Genomic DNA, 13855 nt, shown 5'->3' on the forward strand with positions numbered 1-13855 from the left:
GGAAAAAATAGAAATAGTTACAATTAATTTTTGACATGTATAGCCATGAATGAGTTAATAAATGAAACCTCATTATGTGCTTTATTTTTGTAACTGAAAAATTACAAATTCCACAAATAATTAAAAAAAAAATGCTTTAACACAAAATTTAACAGCAACAAAACTTAAAGGGTAAGTCAACCCAAAAAAGTTTCTTAATAATATGTTATATTTGCCGGTAAGTTGTATGGAAAAATCCTCCACACTGATAATGAAAACGATAACAACTTTGTTGATAGATAGAATCCATTCACGGAGCAATTGATAAATGGTTATGTCCTACAGAAATATGAAAAACGTTCTACAGGACTGAGTTTGATTTAAAATTGTAATTATTCATGTCATGGTAACATCCGTAGGTAAAGATGCATTAATTAATCTCAATGATCAGTCAGTCCCATGATCTATCAAATGATCGAGCTAACATATTTAAAACGTTGCTGCAATCGGCTTCATGCATTACGTCTGACACTGAAGATACTTTTGCCACGTTCAAAACCAGTTTGGGAACATTTCTGCTCCATTTGCACCATACTGTACAATATTGACTGTCTGGGGATATTAATTTATTGTTATTGTTTTTTGTTTTGCAAAGACTTAACAAGGCCTTTCTATCCTGTCACCCTCTTTTTGATCCGTTTTTCATGTTTCTTGCACAGTTTGAGCCTGTTAAGTGCAATTTCGTCGCTCCTGCGCGTGTGTAATGACAATAAATCCAATTCTGATTATTTGATTATGTCTTCTTTAAAAACAAATCATAATAATTTCATCTCTTTTTCATGGTTTGATCAATTTGAAAAAGTACAAAATCATTTATAATTGCATTTCCCCCAAATGTTGAGACAAATAAACTCCTGTAATTGAAATGCGGAACTAGAACATGTGTTGTAAAATGCTGCTGCTGTGGGGGAGGGATGTGCGACCCTCCTCTCACCATCAAGCGGATGTGCTGTACTTGTCACATCTTGCCTTCTTTTTTCACCAGCTTTTCTCTTTGTCACCTGACAAGTACGAAAACGTTTTATGCAGTCTTCTAACATGGAGGAATCAGGAAGTAAGTAAATAAATGGGTATAATATAAGTAAACGTCAAACCTTTACATTCATTGATGAGACTTGATGAGCAAAGAAGACAGCCGACATCTGGCGAGACTGGAAAAGACTGAATAATTGTAAGTTCTGAAAGTACATTTACATTTCCTTGGATTTTAAATTCTTGTGTTAGTGTTATAATGACTTTTTTTTAATATGTATTTAATATATAATGTATCTCCTCACCGGCGGCAATTAATAATGATAATTAAAAAATAATAATTGTACCAAAAAAAATGGAAAATTGAAAAATAGCAAGAAAAAAAAGTCCCATTATCATACTGTATTTTCTGGTGACATTTACAACTGAATTCCGTTATTATTATTTGTAATTTATTTTGCATGTGACCCTTTACTTTGGGAAAGTACTACATGTGTTTGTGAGACGGAGGGACAGATATCTGAATGTGTTACCGTTTATTCAGGGCAAGGGTGTCAAACTCGTTTTTGTTGCCGGCCATATCGTATTTTGGGTTTCTTTCAGAGGGCTGTTATGATTGTAAACCCAAATAAATGTATCGCCTCATATTAATATTTACACAACAAAATGATGAATAACTACTTTTGAAATTAGAGGCATTTTTAAAATTGAAGACTATTCGCAATTTCCATAATTCACCACCGGGCTGAGAGTTTGACACCTGTGACTTAGTGTAACGTACAGTATATAGTCTGTTGGTTATATCTGTTTTTTTTTTTTTATGTCTTCCTCAGAACACCTGTCATCTGGCCTTTTTCACCTGCTGACAAGGTCCACGAGCACTCCTTTTAAAAACAATGGGAAATCGGTAACCTTACAAAGAAGAGCATGCAGTGCCTTTGACAACCTTGAGGCTGTGGTGCTTCCCCAGAAGAGAAACTGTTCAGATGATCAGGACCGTCCGTAAAAATGTCTGTCAAGTGTGTCTTGGTCGGGGACTGTGCGGTGGGAAAGACAGCCCTCCTGGTCAGCTTTACTTCAGGAACCTTCCCTGACACTTACAAGCCGACGGTGTTCAACAACACCGGGGCCGAGGTCTACATGGATGGCGTTTTGATCAGTCTGGGCCTGTGGGACACGGCGGGCCAGGACAACTTGAGACAGATCCGGCCCCGATCCTACCAGCAGGCCGACGTGGTGCTCCTGTGCTTCTCTGTGGCCAACCGCAACTCTCTGGCTAATGTGCGGAGTAAGTGGATGGCGGAGGTTCGGGAGAATTTACCCACGGTGCCGGTGCTGGTGGTGGGAACCCACACGGACCTGCGGGAGTCGGGTTCGTTTCGGGGCGGCTGCATCTCAGCGGCGGAGGGGAGGCGCGTGGCTCAGGAGGTGCACGCCAAAGGCTACCTGGAGTGTTCATCATTGGCCAAGCGAGGGGTCGAACAAGTTTTTGAGTGCGCCGTGCGGACGGCTATGAGCCACAATAGGAAGCAGGCCAGACGACGCATGTTCAGTATGAACCAGTGCAAGGTCTTTTGACCTTGTGCGTTTAAACCTCTATAAGTCATGTAGCAGCCTATAATGTAATTATTTCCAGAAAATGTAAAAATGTGCACTTAACTCCATCAAAAATGTAATAAGAGCTAATAATGTCATCAATAAAGTAATACAAAAAAAATCCTGACTGATATTGTAATAACATTATAACGATCATGTAATAACTTATTACATGATTGGGGATTGATTACATTTTCAGGTGGACCTTTTTTTTTTCCTTCTCCAAATTGATAATGTAAAACTTGACAGATAATCTAATACATATTCGTGTATATATGTTCAAGTTTGACATTTTAAGACTTGTATACATTCACAGCAAAATTGGAGTGTTAAAATTCTGGTGTTAAATGTTTCTGAGTTGATTTCAACCCCCCAAAGTGTATTTTTTAACACTGTCTGGTTCAAATGGAGGTTTGGTGATGGGTTATTTGACAGTGTTGATTTATTTAGTTTCAAAGTCAGCAGAGAGTTAATCAAAGTATGCTCCGCCCACTTGATCAGAACTGCTCTGCCAAAAAGATTTCTGGGATATGATATAATAATGTAATAAGGTATTACAGTGTCGTAAAAATGTTATTACAATATCAGAATTTTTTTTTATTACATTGTTGGTGAAATTATTAAATTATTGGACTTAAGTGCAATTTTAATATCATTTTCAGGCATTGTTACATTTTCAGGACTCTTTCAAATACCATAATTTCAAAACTTCAACCACAGACAATTACTAACGAGCATATACCAAGACCATTTTCATTGTGACTGAAAAATGTGCATCATTACAACGATACATGCATATCACTGCTATGTCACTGTTTTTGTTACATTTTATTCAAAACATTATTCCTTTTAGCTGATTGGCTGAGAATAATCACAGCATTGAATCCATGTTGAACATCAAAGTTACCAAATAAGTCTCAGCTATTTTCAGACTGTCCAGGGTGTAGCCTGCCCAAAAGTCAACTGAGATAGTCTCCATGCAGCTCCCCGTGACACTGAACAGAACGAGTGCTATCGAAAACGGATGCTTTCAGAATGATCCGGTTACTTTAACTCGCTGTTTATGTTTACCATTAAAAGTCAATGTGGCTTTTGGGTTTCTACAGCTAACATTAAAAAATGACATGAACTATATTTTTAAATGGAAATGTATAGTAAAAAGAAATGTTTATTACCACAAAGCAATGGTTCTCAAACTTCTTTTTTTTTTTATTGACACTGTCAAAAATATAAATATAAATTTCTTATTGTTTTGTTTTAGTGTGGTTTAATTTAACGGATATCTAACAATCACAAAAGCAAAATATTCAAATGTTGCTCCCAAAGACTTGATTAAAATGGAACCCAACAAGATTCCACTGTTTCAGTTATAATTCTTTAAGTCTTTATTTTTTTTTGCTAAAAGTGAATTATTGTACTTTGGGCTAAATCTGGAAACTTTTTTATTTTTGATTTAAGCTAAAAGAGATAATCCACTTTACGTAAACAATGCTTGTAAATTTACATTAAGGAGTTGGCAAAGAGCAGATTCATTACTTTTAAAATGTTGCAATGTTGCTCATTACTATTGTGTTATATTTTTAGACAGGAGTATCTCATGACAATGTTTCATATTTATTTAAAAAAAAAAAGATTGCTGCGGTGGTTGGTTCATATTTGGCCACTCAAGCCATGTACTTCTAAAATTGAATATTCATATTCTGCTCTGTTAGATTGTCAGTAATCTAACTGTCGTCTATCTTTTGCCAGTCACTGTTAGTTAAGCTATCGGAGGAGGACGACAACCAGAGTTCAAAGGTTCAACCAGCTTAGTTGAAGTTGTTCGTCATTTGTTGCTGAAAAATCTCTACAGCATCTAATAAAGAAGTGACCGGAAAAAATATACTGTAAGTTTTTTTTTTTTTTTTAAAGCTTTGTCAGTGTTATTAAAGCTTTTTTTTTAAACATTAGGTTTACATTTGATTTCAACACATCAATTCAAAGGCATTGTTCTGCAAAGACCGTTGCAGATATGATTGTAAAGTGGGAATTAGATTAGCACCGGTAGAGCACAGATTTTGTGATCTTGTCACAAAAGTTGCCACTTAATCAAATCTGTATTGTTAAGTGATCCGAACAAGGATCAAATCCCACTGTTGGCATTTAAGATCATTTCAAGGATAGTAAGACGACATTAAGGCTGAGCAAACGAACAAGAAATAAATAGCGTCTGCATGTTTGCATTTTGTGGACAGCGGGTGAGGATGACACTTCTTTTCAAGGATATTCCAGAAAATACCGTAACCACATACTTAACTCATTCACTGCCATCGACAGCTATAGACGTAAAAAATTAATTTTAACTATTTCTATTAGTTTAACAATTTTCCCACTTTTGTTAACAAGAGTATGAATACTTTTTTTAAAATTGTATTAGAACAGATATAAAATTTGTGATTAATCGTGAGTTAACTAGTGCAGTCATGCGATTAATTACGATTAAAATTGTAATCGCTTAATTTTTAATCTTTTCTTATAAAAAGAAAAGATTATTAATTAAAAAAATTAATAAATTAAAAGAAAAGTTTATATATAATAAAAAAAAATTAAAAATAAATAAAAAAGAAGAAGAAAAAAAGAAACGTTTATTAAAACTTAGGGGCATCAGGCGATTAAAATTTGTAATCTAATTAATCGCATGACTTCACTAGGCTCACGATTAATCACAAATTTTATATCTGTTCTAAATGTACAAAAAAAAATCTAGGCTTTCATACTCTTGTTAACAAAAATGTAAAAAAAAATTGTTAAACTAATAGAAATAGTTCAAATTAATTTTGACATATTTTGCTGTCAATGGCAGTGAATGAGTTTTAAAGAGCTGGATAAAATAATCTGCTTTAATAAAGATAATAATGATCAGGAAGGTATTAATCTAACAATATGTTTATTATTGTGGTTGTAGATGTGATACTGTATACAAGTTAATGAATGAAATTGCATCATTCTGAGAATCGTTTCGAATATTCTAATTAGCCATCATGCTATCTGTAAGCTTGATGCTGCACCAACTGCAATCCATGAGCACAATAAACAATCATTTTAAGAATCTGTAAAACGTGAGCATTGTTATTTTGTAAGTGCAGAATGTTTAATATCATGTAATTGTCTTTAAGTATCTTGCCAGCAATGTACTTTTGAATAGTCGTTCGACTACAACATAATATAGTCTGCTGTGGTCTCTTCTTTTAGTGCTCACACACAGTGACCGCAATGCCTTGTCTTGCATCAGGTACACCCCCCCCCCCCCCACACACACACACACGCACACACACACGCACACACACACCATGGCAACACTTCACAACCTAGTCTGTGTCATAAAGATGTATGTAGACTAAAACATTCTGTCCTACAAGGCTAACAATCAAAACAATTATGAAATGTATCCATCCAAGCATTGCATTGATCTTCATGCTATGATGTAAGCATTGTTGCCTTTCAAGAGGTTTGGATGGAGTCACTTTAGCTTTCACAGGTTTTTGTGATGGTTTTTTTGTTTTTTTTGCAAAACTGCTCACAGTTCACACAAATAAGAAAACTTTATTTTTTACCAAATCGGCAAAATAAAAGTTCTCTTGCGAAAGCAAATAAGTCTTGCTTAACCCTTCAGAATGGAGAGAATGAAAAACACAGACTACTATAGTAATCAAATATGTTTACTAGATGCTTATATTTCTATGTAAACGTGTCATATTTAGTGTCATATAAGTTAAGTGACAAAGAGGTAGGACTTTAAAAAAAAAGTTTATATTTCTTCCTACTCCTTTTCCAAACGTGTATATGCTATGTGATGTTCGAAATAAATGCATGAATTCATTCATACATCAGGTGAGTCTGTGCACGAGGTAGCCTATGTCAGTTTGAGGTCATACTTTTGTCATAATAATTTCACGTATTTTGAATCAAGGTGACCCAAAGACCCTGCGGCCACACCTACTTGCACTTTTACCCTACATACGACCCACAAAAGAAACATGGAAATAACAGTCATAAGAAACAATTTCAGATATTATTTTTTTTCTACCATTCAAACCTTCCCGAGTGCGACTTGATGCTTGCTTGTTAGTTGGTATTAATTGGAAATGTAATAAATGATGCAAAACGACACCTGCATAGAGAAAGCCTCCGCATACTCCTGATGTGTGCATCCTTATAACCCACAAGCCCGCAACATTCGTTTTTGTGCACGTGCGCACACACAAACACGCGCACACACAGGAAACACCTGGGATATGCAAGCAGCATTTCTCACTGACATTGACCTTGTTTGCTGTTTGTGGAGGGATCCATCTCAATCTACTTGAGTGCATTATCAACCCGAAAATTTACTGGAGGGCGTGTAGTAATTAAGATGAGATATTAGATAATGAGTGAATGACCAAAACACAACAGCAAATGTATGCTAGACATCATGAAAGTAGTCATTATTATTATTATTATTATTATTATTACTAACAGTAATTAATTTTAGTTTCCCACACAGTGGCAACAATTAAAATCTTCCTATCTCCTTAATTTCACTGTAATCGGCAACAAAGCCTGCAACAGATGATTTAAAATGTGATGATTTCCTATGACAATGATAGTTTTGAAATTGGAATTTGGAAGTCAACCAGCGTCCCACCAGATTCTTCAGTGAGGCCTTCCATAAAATGTAATAATGTCCTAAAAATGTAATAACACCTGAAAATGTAATAAATGCATAATTACATTATCGTTACAATGTTATTACAATGCCAGTCCTGATTTTTTTTTTATTATTACTTTATTGTTGAAATTATTAAATCATAGGGTGCTGCCTTCCCTTCTGATTACTCAAATGTACATTACAAACTCAATTCTTCTTTTTACTGTGCTTTTGTCTAAGACTCCCACTGTGAGCTGAAATCTGATCCCGGATCTGTGTTAAGTCCATTGGTGTGTATGACATGTGTCATATGCTCCCTGACGTGTGCTGTTGCTGACTGACCTGGCGGGTCAGCATGTGTGTGTGTGCGTGTAGTATGAGACACTGATGTATGCCATTGTATTGCAGTGTGGTGTTCTGCGTGTCTCACAGCTGGTTGTGTTCATGTACACGGCGAGCTTCTGCAGCCGGCGTCACGTTTCACATACTGTCTGTGATACGTGATCGCGCCAATGTACTCTGCGGGGTTATGTGCGTGCGTCAGCTCCTGTTACACGGCAGCCATCACACACATATATGCACACGGTGACAGAGGCAAACTGCGGCTAACGAGTCAAGCATTGACGAGGCAAGTTTGAAGAATTGAATGCATGTGCTCGCTGCGCAGGACAGAATGGAGTTCAGAGGAGATTGACCTTGTAGATTGGTACTCAGGTTGTTTTAGTCACGCCCTCATCTTGCAGAATAAAATGAAACAGGTGGCACTGATTGCTTGGATCAGCCTTCTAGTACAAGGTCAGTTTTGCATGATGGACCCTGTTTGATTTGACATGATCAAACTTTTCGTTTTTTTTTCCCGTCCTGTTGCTCATCAGTGTGTGAGGGTGCCGGGGGACATTACGCTCGAAAGCTTCTGAGCGACCTGATGGAGGACTACTCTAATGCTCTGAGGCCTGTAGGGGACACCGACAAAGCCCTCAATGTCTCCCTTCAGATCACTCTGTCGCAGATTAAAGATATGGTGAGTGGAAAGGAAATGACCTGTCGGTACTCGTCGCTTTAAATCTGCCCCAGTGCATCATAAATGCACAGCTACTCCACTTGACGTGAAAACTCATTTCAGAATCAGAATATTAGACGTTGTCCTATACTGCTCTACTGAAAAATATATTTGCAATGCCTAAAATAATACAGTAACTCTAATTTATATAGACTAACAGTAAACAATTGTAGAACATGTACAATAATGTGCTATAGGCCGAATAGATTTACAATAATTAACTGAGATTTTACAATAATTAGCTGGCAACTTATTTTTTCTTCTCAATTTTTTACATTGTAGCTACAATAAATACTTTAAATATAAATGTGAACATTTTGCACGTCATCGGTGCCAGACGATAAACATTTCTTGAAATGATTAACAAAAACATAAAAAAAGCCCATCTTTTTTTTCTTCTTCCCCAAGTTGCCTTTGTGAAAGTGAATTGTTTTTTTGGGTAAAATAGACAGTGACTGACAAATAAATTCTAACATTTTGTTATCTATAAATTAAAATTAAATATTTCCTTTAAAAAAATAAAATACAAAAATAGATTAATTAATAAATAAATAAATATGTCGTATTCTTCTTTGTAAACAGGCGTCTGCTTTTAATGCATAGTTTATCAGAATACTTTAGATTATGATACAAGTTCCCTGGATCCTTGAAATATTATCTTTCCTCAAAATGTTATCAAACGTAAGAAGAAGAAAAAAGATTTATGTTACATTGATCTTTAACGCAATATTTTGCCACTTTCCTGACTTGTCATTTCCAGCTAATTAATTACAGGTCCACCATTTAATTAAACTAAAAAAAGAATAACTCAGATTTTCACCAGTCTAAGAAAACAGTACACAAAACTTAAATCCATCCAAGATTAGAAATCAATTAGAAAGCTTGGTCTCTGTCTGCTAAGATAGTTCTTGTTACTAATAACAATTTATTAGCTTCGTTTTTTTCCCTTAAAAATCTAAAAATTGTGTTTTTAGTTGTTGTTTTTTAATATTGGAATTTTGAGGCTAGCTAAATGATTTCTTGTTTTAAAGAAATCTTGCCAAATTCTAATTTCGCTTGAATTAAGTAAGCTTTTTTCTTAAAAATATTTGCAGATTAACGCTGAGCTTAACTGTATCTAAGGTCAGCTTCATTAAATGTGCTTTTAATTCCTCTGCGGGTTTATCATTTTGAAAACTGATGTAACCTTGAACCAGTGGGTGAATTTCTCATTGAATATTTGTAAATGTAAATAATTCTGATTCAGAAGACTTTTTTTTGTGTTTGTGCAGGATGAGCGAAATCAGGTGCTAACAACATACCTGTGGATCAGGCAGGTGTGGCACGATGCCAACCTGAAGTGGAACAAGGAGGACTACGATGACCTGGAGATGATCAACATCCCGAGTGACCTGGTTTGGAAGCCTGACATCGTCCTCTATAACAAGTTAGCAAACTCCCCTCCAACAAAGTATTGTCCCTAAAAGCATCGGTGTCTCCATCTGACGTGGGTCCGGTGCGTGTTCAGAGCAGACGAGGAGTCGTCGGGTACATCCAACACCAACGTGAAGCTGCGCTACAACGGGGAGATCGTGTGGGACTCCCCAGCCATCACAAAGAGCACGTGCGTGGTGGATGTTTCCTACTTCCCGTTTGACTGGCAGCAGTGCAACCTCACCTTTGGCTCCTGGACTTACAATGGGAACCAGGTGCGGAACAACCTTTGCTCGTCTCCAATTTTTCCCAAAGTGTCCCTCAGGTGAAACAGTTGTTTACATTCAGTTTTGTCTTTGCCACAGGTTGACGTTAGCTTGGGGATGGACAGCGGCGACCTGTCTGACTTTGTGGAGAACGTGGAGTGGGAGTGTCACGGCATGCCAGCGGTGAGGAACGTGATGATGTACGGCTGCTGCTCGGACCCTTACACTGAAGTCACTTACACCTTGCTCCTCAAGCGCCGTTCCTCCTTCTACATCTTCAACCTGCTCCTGCCTTGCTTCCTTATCTCCTTCCTGGCACCGCTGGGCTTCTACCTGCCGGCCGACTCCGGGGAGAAGGTGTCGCTGGGGGTGACCGTGCTGCTGGCGCTCACTGTCTTCCAGCTGCTGGTTGCCGAGAGCATGCCGCCAGCAGAAAGCATGCCCTACATAGGTTCGTTGCATTCCGCTTGATATCGTGTTCAACAAAGTGTCTCAATGAGATGTTTTTTATAAGTCTATAAGATGTGCCTATAGACGTGAGTCTTAAAGTGGAAGTCAATCTTAAATATTTCTTGACAATTATAGATTATATATGACCTCACGAGTCTAACCCTGACATTCGGATTAATATTACATTTGTGGAATAAGAATTATGAAGCAAAATACAGCCAAACAAAACATTTCGGTACATCAATACATCTAAAGACAAACATTTGAAGACCTCACTTCTTGACAGAGCAGCACATGGGATGCCCCCAAACGGATTTTTGTGTCTTGAAGACATCTTAAGACATCTTAAGACTTCTTCATATTTTCAAGACATCTAGAGACATCCAAAGACATCTTAAAAGGGAAGTCCTCCCCATTTTTTGGGGGCAATAATATGTTCTATGCAGTCCCGTATGGTATTCTGGTTAATATCGCGTGGAATATGAGTTAACCCGCAAAATCCAGCCGTTTTCCATTTTGCCACTTACTGCCGATTGAAGATGACGTCAGTGTTGCTCAGGGCTCCGGCAACGACCAATCACAGCTCACTTGTTTTCCAAAACTGAGCTGTGCTTGGTTGTTACCTGAGACCTGAGCAACTGTGATGTCATCTTCGGTCGACAGCAAGTGGCAAAATGGCAGCCTTCTGAGATTGATAAAAACGGCTGGATTTTGCTGCTTAACTCATACTTCACTAACGCAATATTAACCAGAATACCATAAGTGGCTGCATAAAACATTTTATTGTCCAAAAAAATGTTGAGGGGTGGACTTGGGGGGTCATCCCATGTGCTGCTCTGTCAAGGAGTGAGGTCTTCAAATGTTTGTCTCATGATGTCTTGATGTACCAAAATGTCTTAATTTAGGTTATTAAGACATCTTAAGACATCTTGAGACACGTTGATGGCTTGGTATGAATAACATAGCACATAGGGTAGGGTGACCAATCGTCCTCTTATGCCCTGATCACATTTTTACATCTAATTTTTAGCAGCATGTGTGCTATCCTAAACAAATTCCTTCCTCTTCGCTAGGGAAATACTACATTGCCACCATGACCATGATCACAGCTTCTACATCCCTCACCATCTTCATTATGAACATTCACTTCTGCGGAGCTGAGGCCAAGCCCGTCCCTCACTGGGCTAAAGTCCTCATCATAGACTACATGTCCAAAATCTTTTTTGTCTATGAGGTCGGGGAGAATTGTACCACTCCCGAGTGTGAGAAGAACCCTCTGTACCCTGACGAAACAATGAGTGACACAAGCTTTGACCCTGAAAGCTGTGACATCCACCACCTTAACAAACACAGCAACAGCGCCCATCGAAAAAAACAGGAACATGGGAAGGTAAACAACAAACATCATCCTAAAAGCCACGCCCCTCGAGCAGAGGGGGAGAGAGAGGCTGCGCAGCACTACCATCATCACGTCACAAATGATGAGGACTACAAGGCCGCTCCTCATCCTGCGTACCTCCAGCATTTGAACAGAGGAGTGAAGGAGCAGATCCTCTATCCTGAGGAGAAATACCAGATCCCGGCTTGCCCCTGCAGCTGCCCCTGCCTCCAACATAATAAGGTACAAGAGCTAGCTTAGCTGTCGGGATCATAGCCACTGTTCATATATGAAATTTCAAGGGATTAAAGTAGTGTTTGAATCAAACCTAGCAGCAGTACCCCTAGTATTATAGTTAGGGCCCATAGAAACTATTATTATTATTATCCTTATTGAATGATTTCAGAGGGCCTAAACATGAACAAAAACTCACAAAACTTGGCTAACCCATAACACTCACATTAAGTTGTTTGAGATTTTTAGTTATTTTGTTAAAAACATACACAATGGTTGTGGGGTGTATACTGTAACTGTTAGCTTATCATTTATTGTTTCCATTTTCAATTGAGAATTCCGAGCTTGCGTCACAAGTCAAAATGGCGGCCTTATGCTGCATTCGAGGAGGGTTTGAATGCACTCGAAAGTGTCCCATTCCGCCCTCAAAGCGTTTTGAGGCAAATGTAAACAACACGCATGTAAGCACACAGTCATTCAAAATGATGTTGTGTTCCGTTATCACATGTCTTGTATATTTGTTTGCCTTCAATGCTTTGAGGTCGTTACTGACACAATCCGAGTGGGATAGGTCCAACTTCCCACTTTCCTCGAATGCAGCATATTTATTTTCGGCGAAGTGACACTCCCCGTCCTTTGATAAGCATTGGACTTTGGATCGTTGTAATTTGATTTGTGAGGATTACTTTGATTTGAAAATGTGACAAAATGTTGTTTGACTGATTTGCGTGGTTTGTATGTTAGTCACAGGCAAAAGCAATCCAATAGGCCGTGGCAATGAAGCGTTGCATTGTGGAAATATACGAAATGCCCGGATGTTCAGAATTGTCAATTGGCAAGTCAAAAAATTCAAAAGTGATTCTTTTGTTTTGTTTAAATTTAACAAAAAAAATGAAACAATGCTAGATTTTTTTAATTTTCATTTTATTTCAATCTTAGGCTCAGATCAAAAGTACAAAAACTCATAAATGGGCCTCATAGACTTTAATATTATTTTGGTTGGGTTTATGCGACCTATAAGTTTGGTAACAAACATTGGTAAAGACATGCTAACGCTCGCGGCCACCATCAGTCTGGACCACCACTACAATCCATCAAATGATCAGTCATATATCAAGGCAGTGCTTCTCTTTTTTTTTTGTTACCTCCCCCAACCTCCACTCCAAGAAGAACCAAATATTTTGTGCACTCCTAACTGTCCGCAGTGACTATAACTAATAATAAGTGCCCCTCTTTAAAGGAGCCATGTACACTCTCTTACAATGAGAGCGCCACTGCCACCTACTGTAGTGGATGTGCAATTTGCAATGTGCAAAACACGTTATTCTAGTAAAAAACAAAACATTCCCTTTAGGTGGTGAAGAACATCCAGTACATGGCCAACTGCTTCCGTGAGCAGAGGACGACTTGTGTCAAGGCTGCTGAGTGGAAGAAGGTTGCCAAGGTGATGGATCGATTTTTCATGTGGATCTTCTTCGTTATGGTGTTCCTCATGAGCATCCTAATTATCGCCAAGGCATCCTGACAGTTTGTTTTCAACACTAATCTTCAATTATCCCCCGAGTCACCTAATTCCTCATCTTAGAGGTGGAATGAATGGGAACTGTTTATCTATAATGGAAGGTGTTTCATATGTCAGTATTGTGTTTGCATGTCCCTTTGTTCACTGTGACATTTTTGCTTGGACATATAAGACTGCAAGGGACTAGTAAAACAATATAGGCCACACCGAGAAGCTGTATGGACTCTCCATTATTGATGGACTGAAAGACAGGCAT

General features: G+C 37.9%; 2 protein-coding genes across 2 annotated transcripts; both read left to right on the plus strand.

Annotated features, from left to right (window-relative positions):
* Positions 1–1013: 1013 nt before the first annotated feature.
* rhoh (ras homolog family member H) lies at positions 1014–4161 on the plus strand. The gene is made up of 2 exons (XM_086082902.1): positions 1014–1210; positions 1845–4161. Exon 2 carries the CDS (start codon positions 2020–2022, stop codon positions 2587–2589), a length of 570 nt encoding a protein of 189 aa, XP_085939028.1. The 5' UTR covers positions 1014–1210; positions 1845–2019; the 3' UTR covers positions 2590–4161.
* Positions 4162–7956: 3795 nt separating this feature from the next.
* chrna9a (cholinergic receptor, nicotinic, alpha 9a) lies at positions 7957–13805 on the plus strand. The gene is made up of 7 exons (XM_086082795.1): positions 7957–8071; positions 8152–8297; positions 9608–9762; positions 9844–10024; positions 10115–10466; positions 11539–12086; positions 13432–13805. The coding sequence occupies exons 1-7, from the start codon at positions 8026–8028 to the stop codon at positions 13600–13602; spliced, it is 1599 nt and encodes a 532-aa protein (XP_085938921.1). The 5' UTR covers positions 7957–8025; the 3' UTR covers positions 13603–13805.
* Positions 13806–13855: the final 50 nt, after the last annotated feature.

This window comes from Leptonotus elevatus, chromosome 8 (assembly GCF_054856555.1).
Source record: "Leptonotus elevatus isolate MCC_2025b chromosome 8, RoL_Lele_1.0, whole genome shotgun sequence".
Taxonomy (NCBI): Eukaryota; Metazoa; Chordata; class Actinopteri; order Syngnathiformes; family Syngnathidae; genus Leptonotus; species Leptonotus elevatus.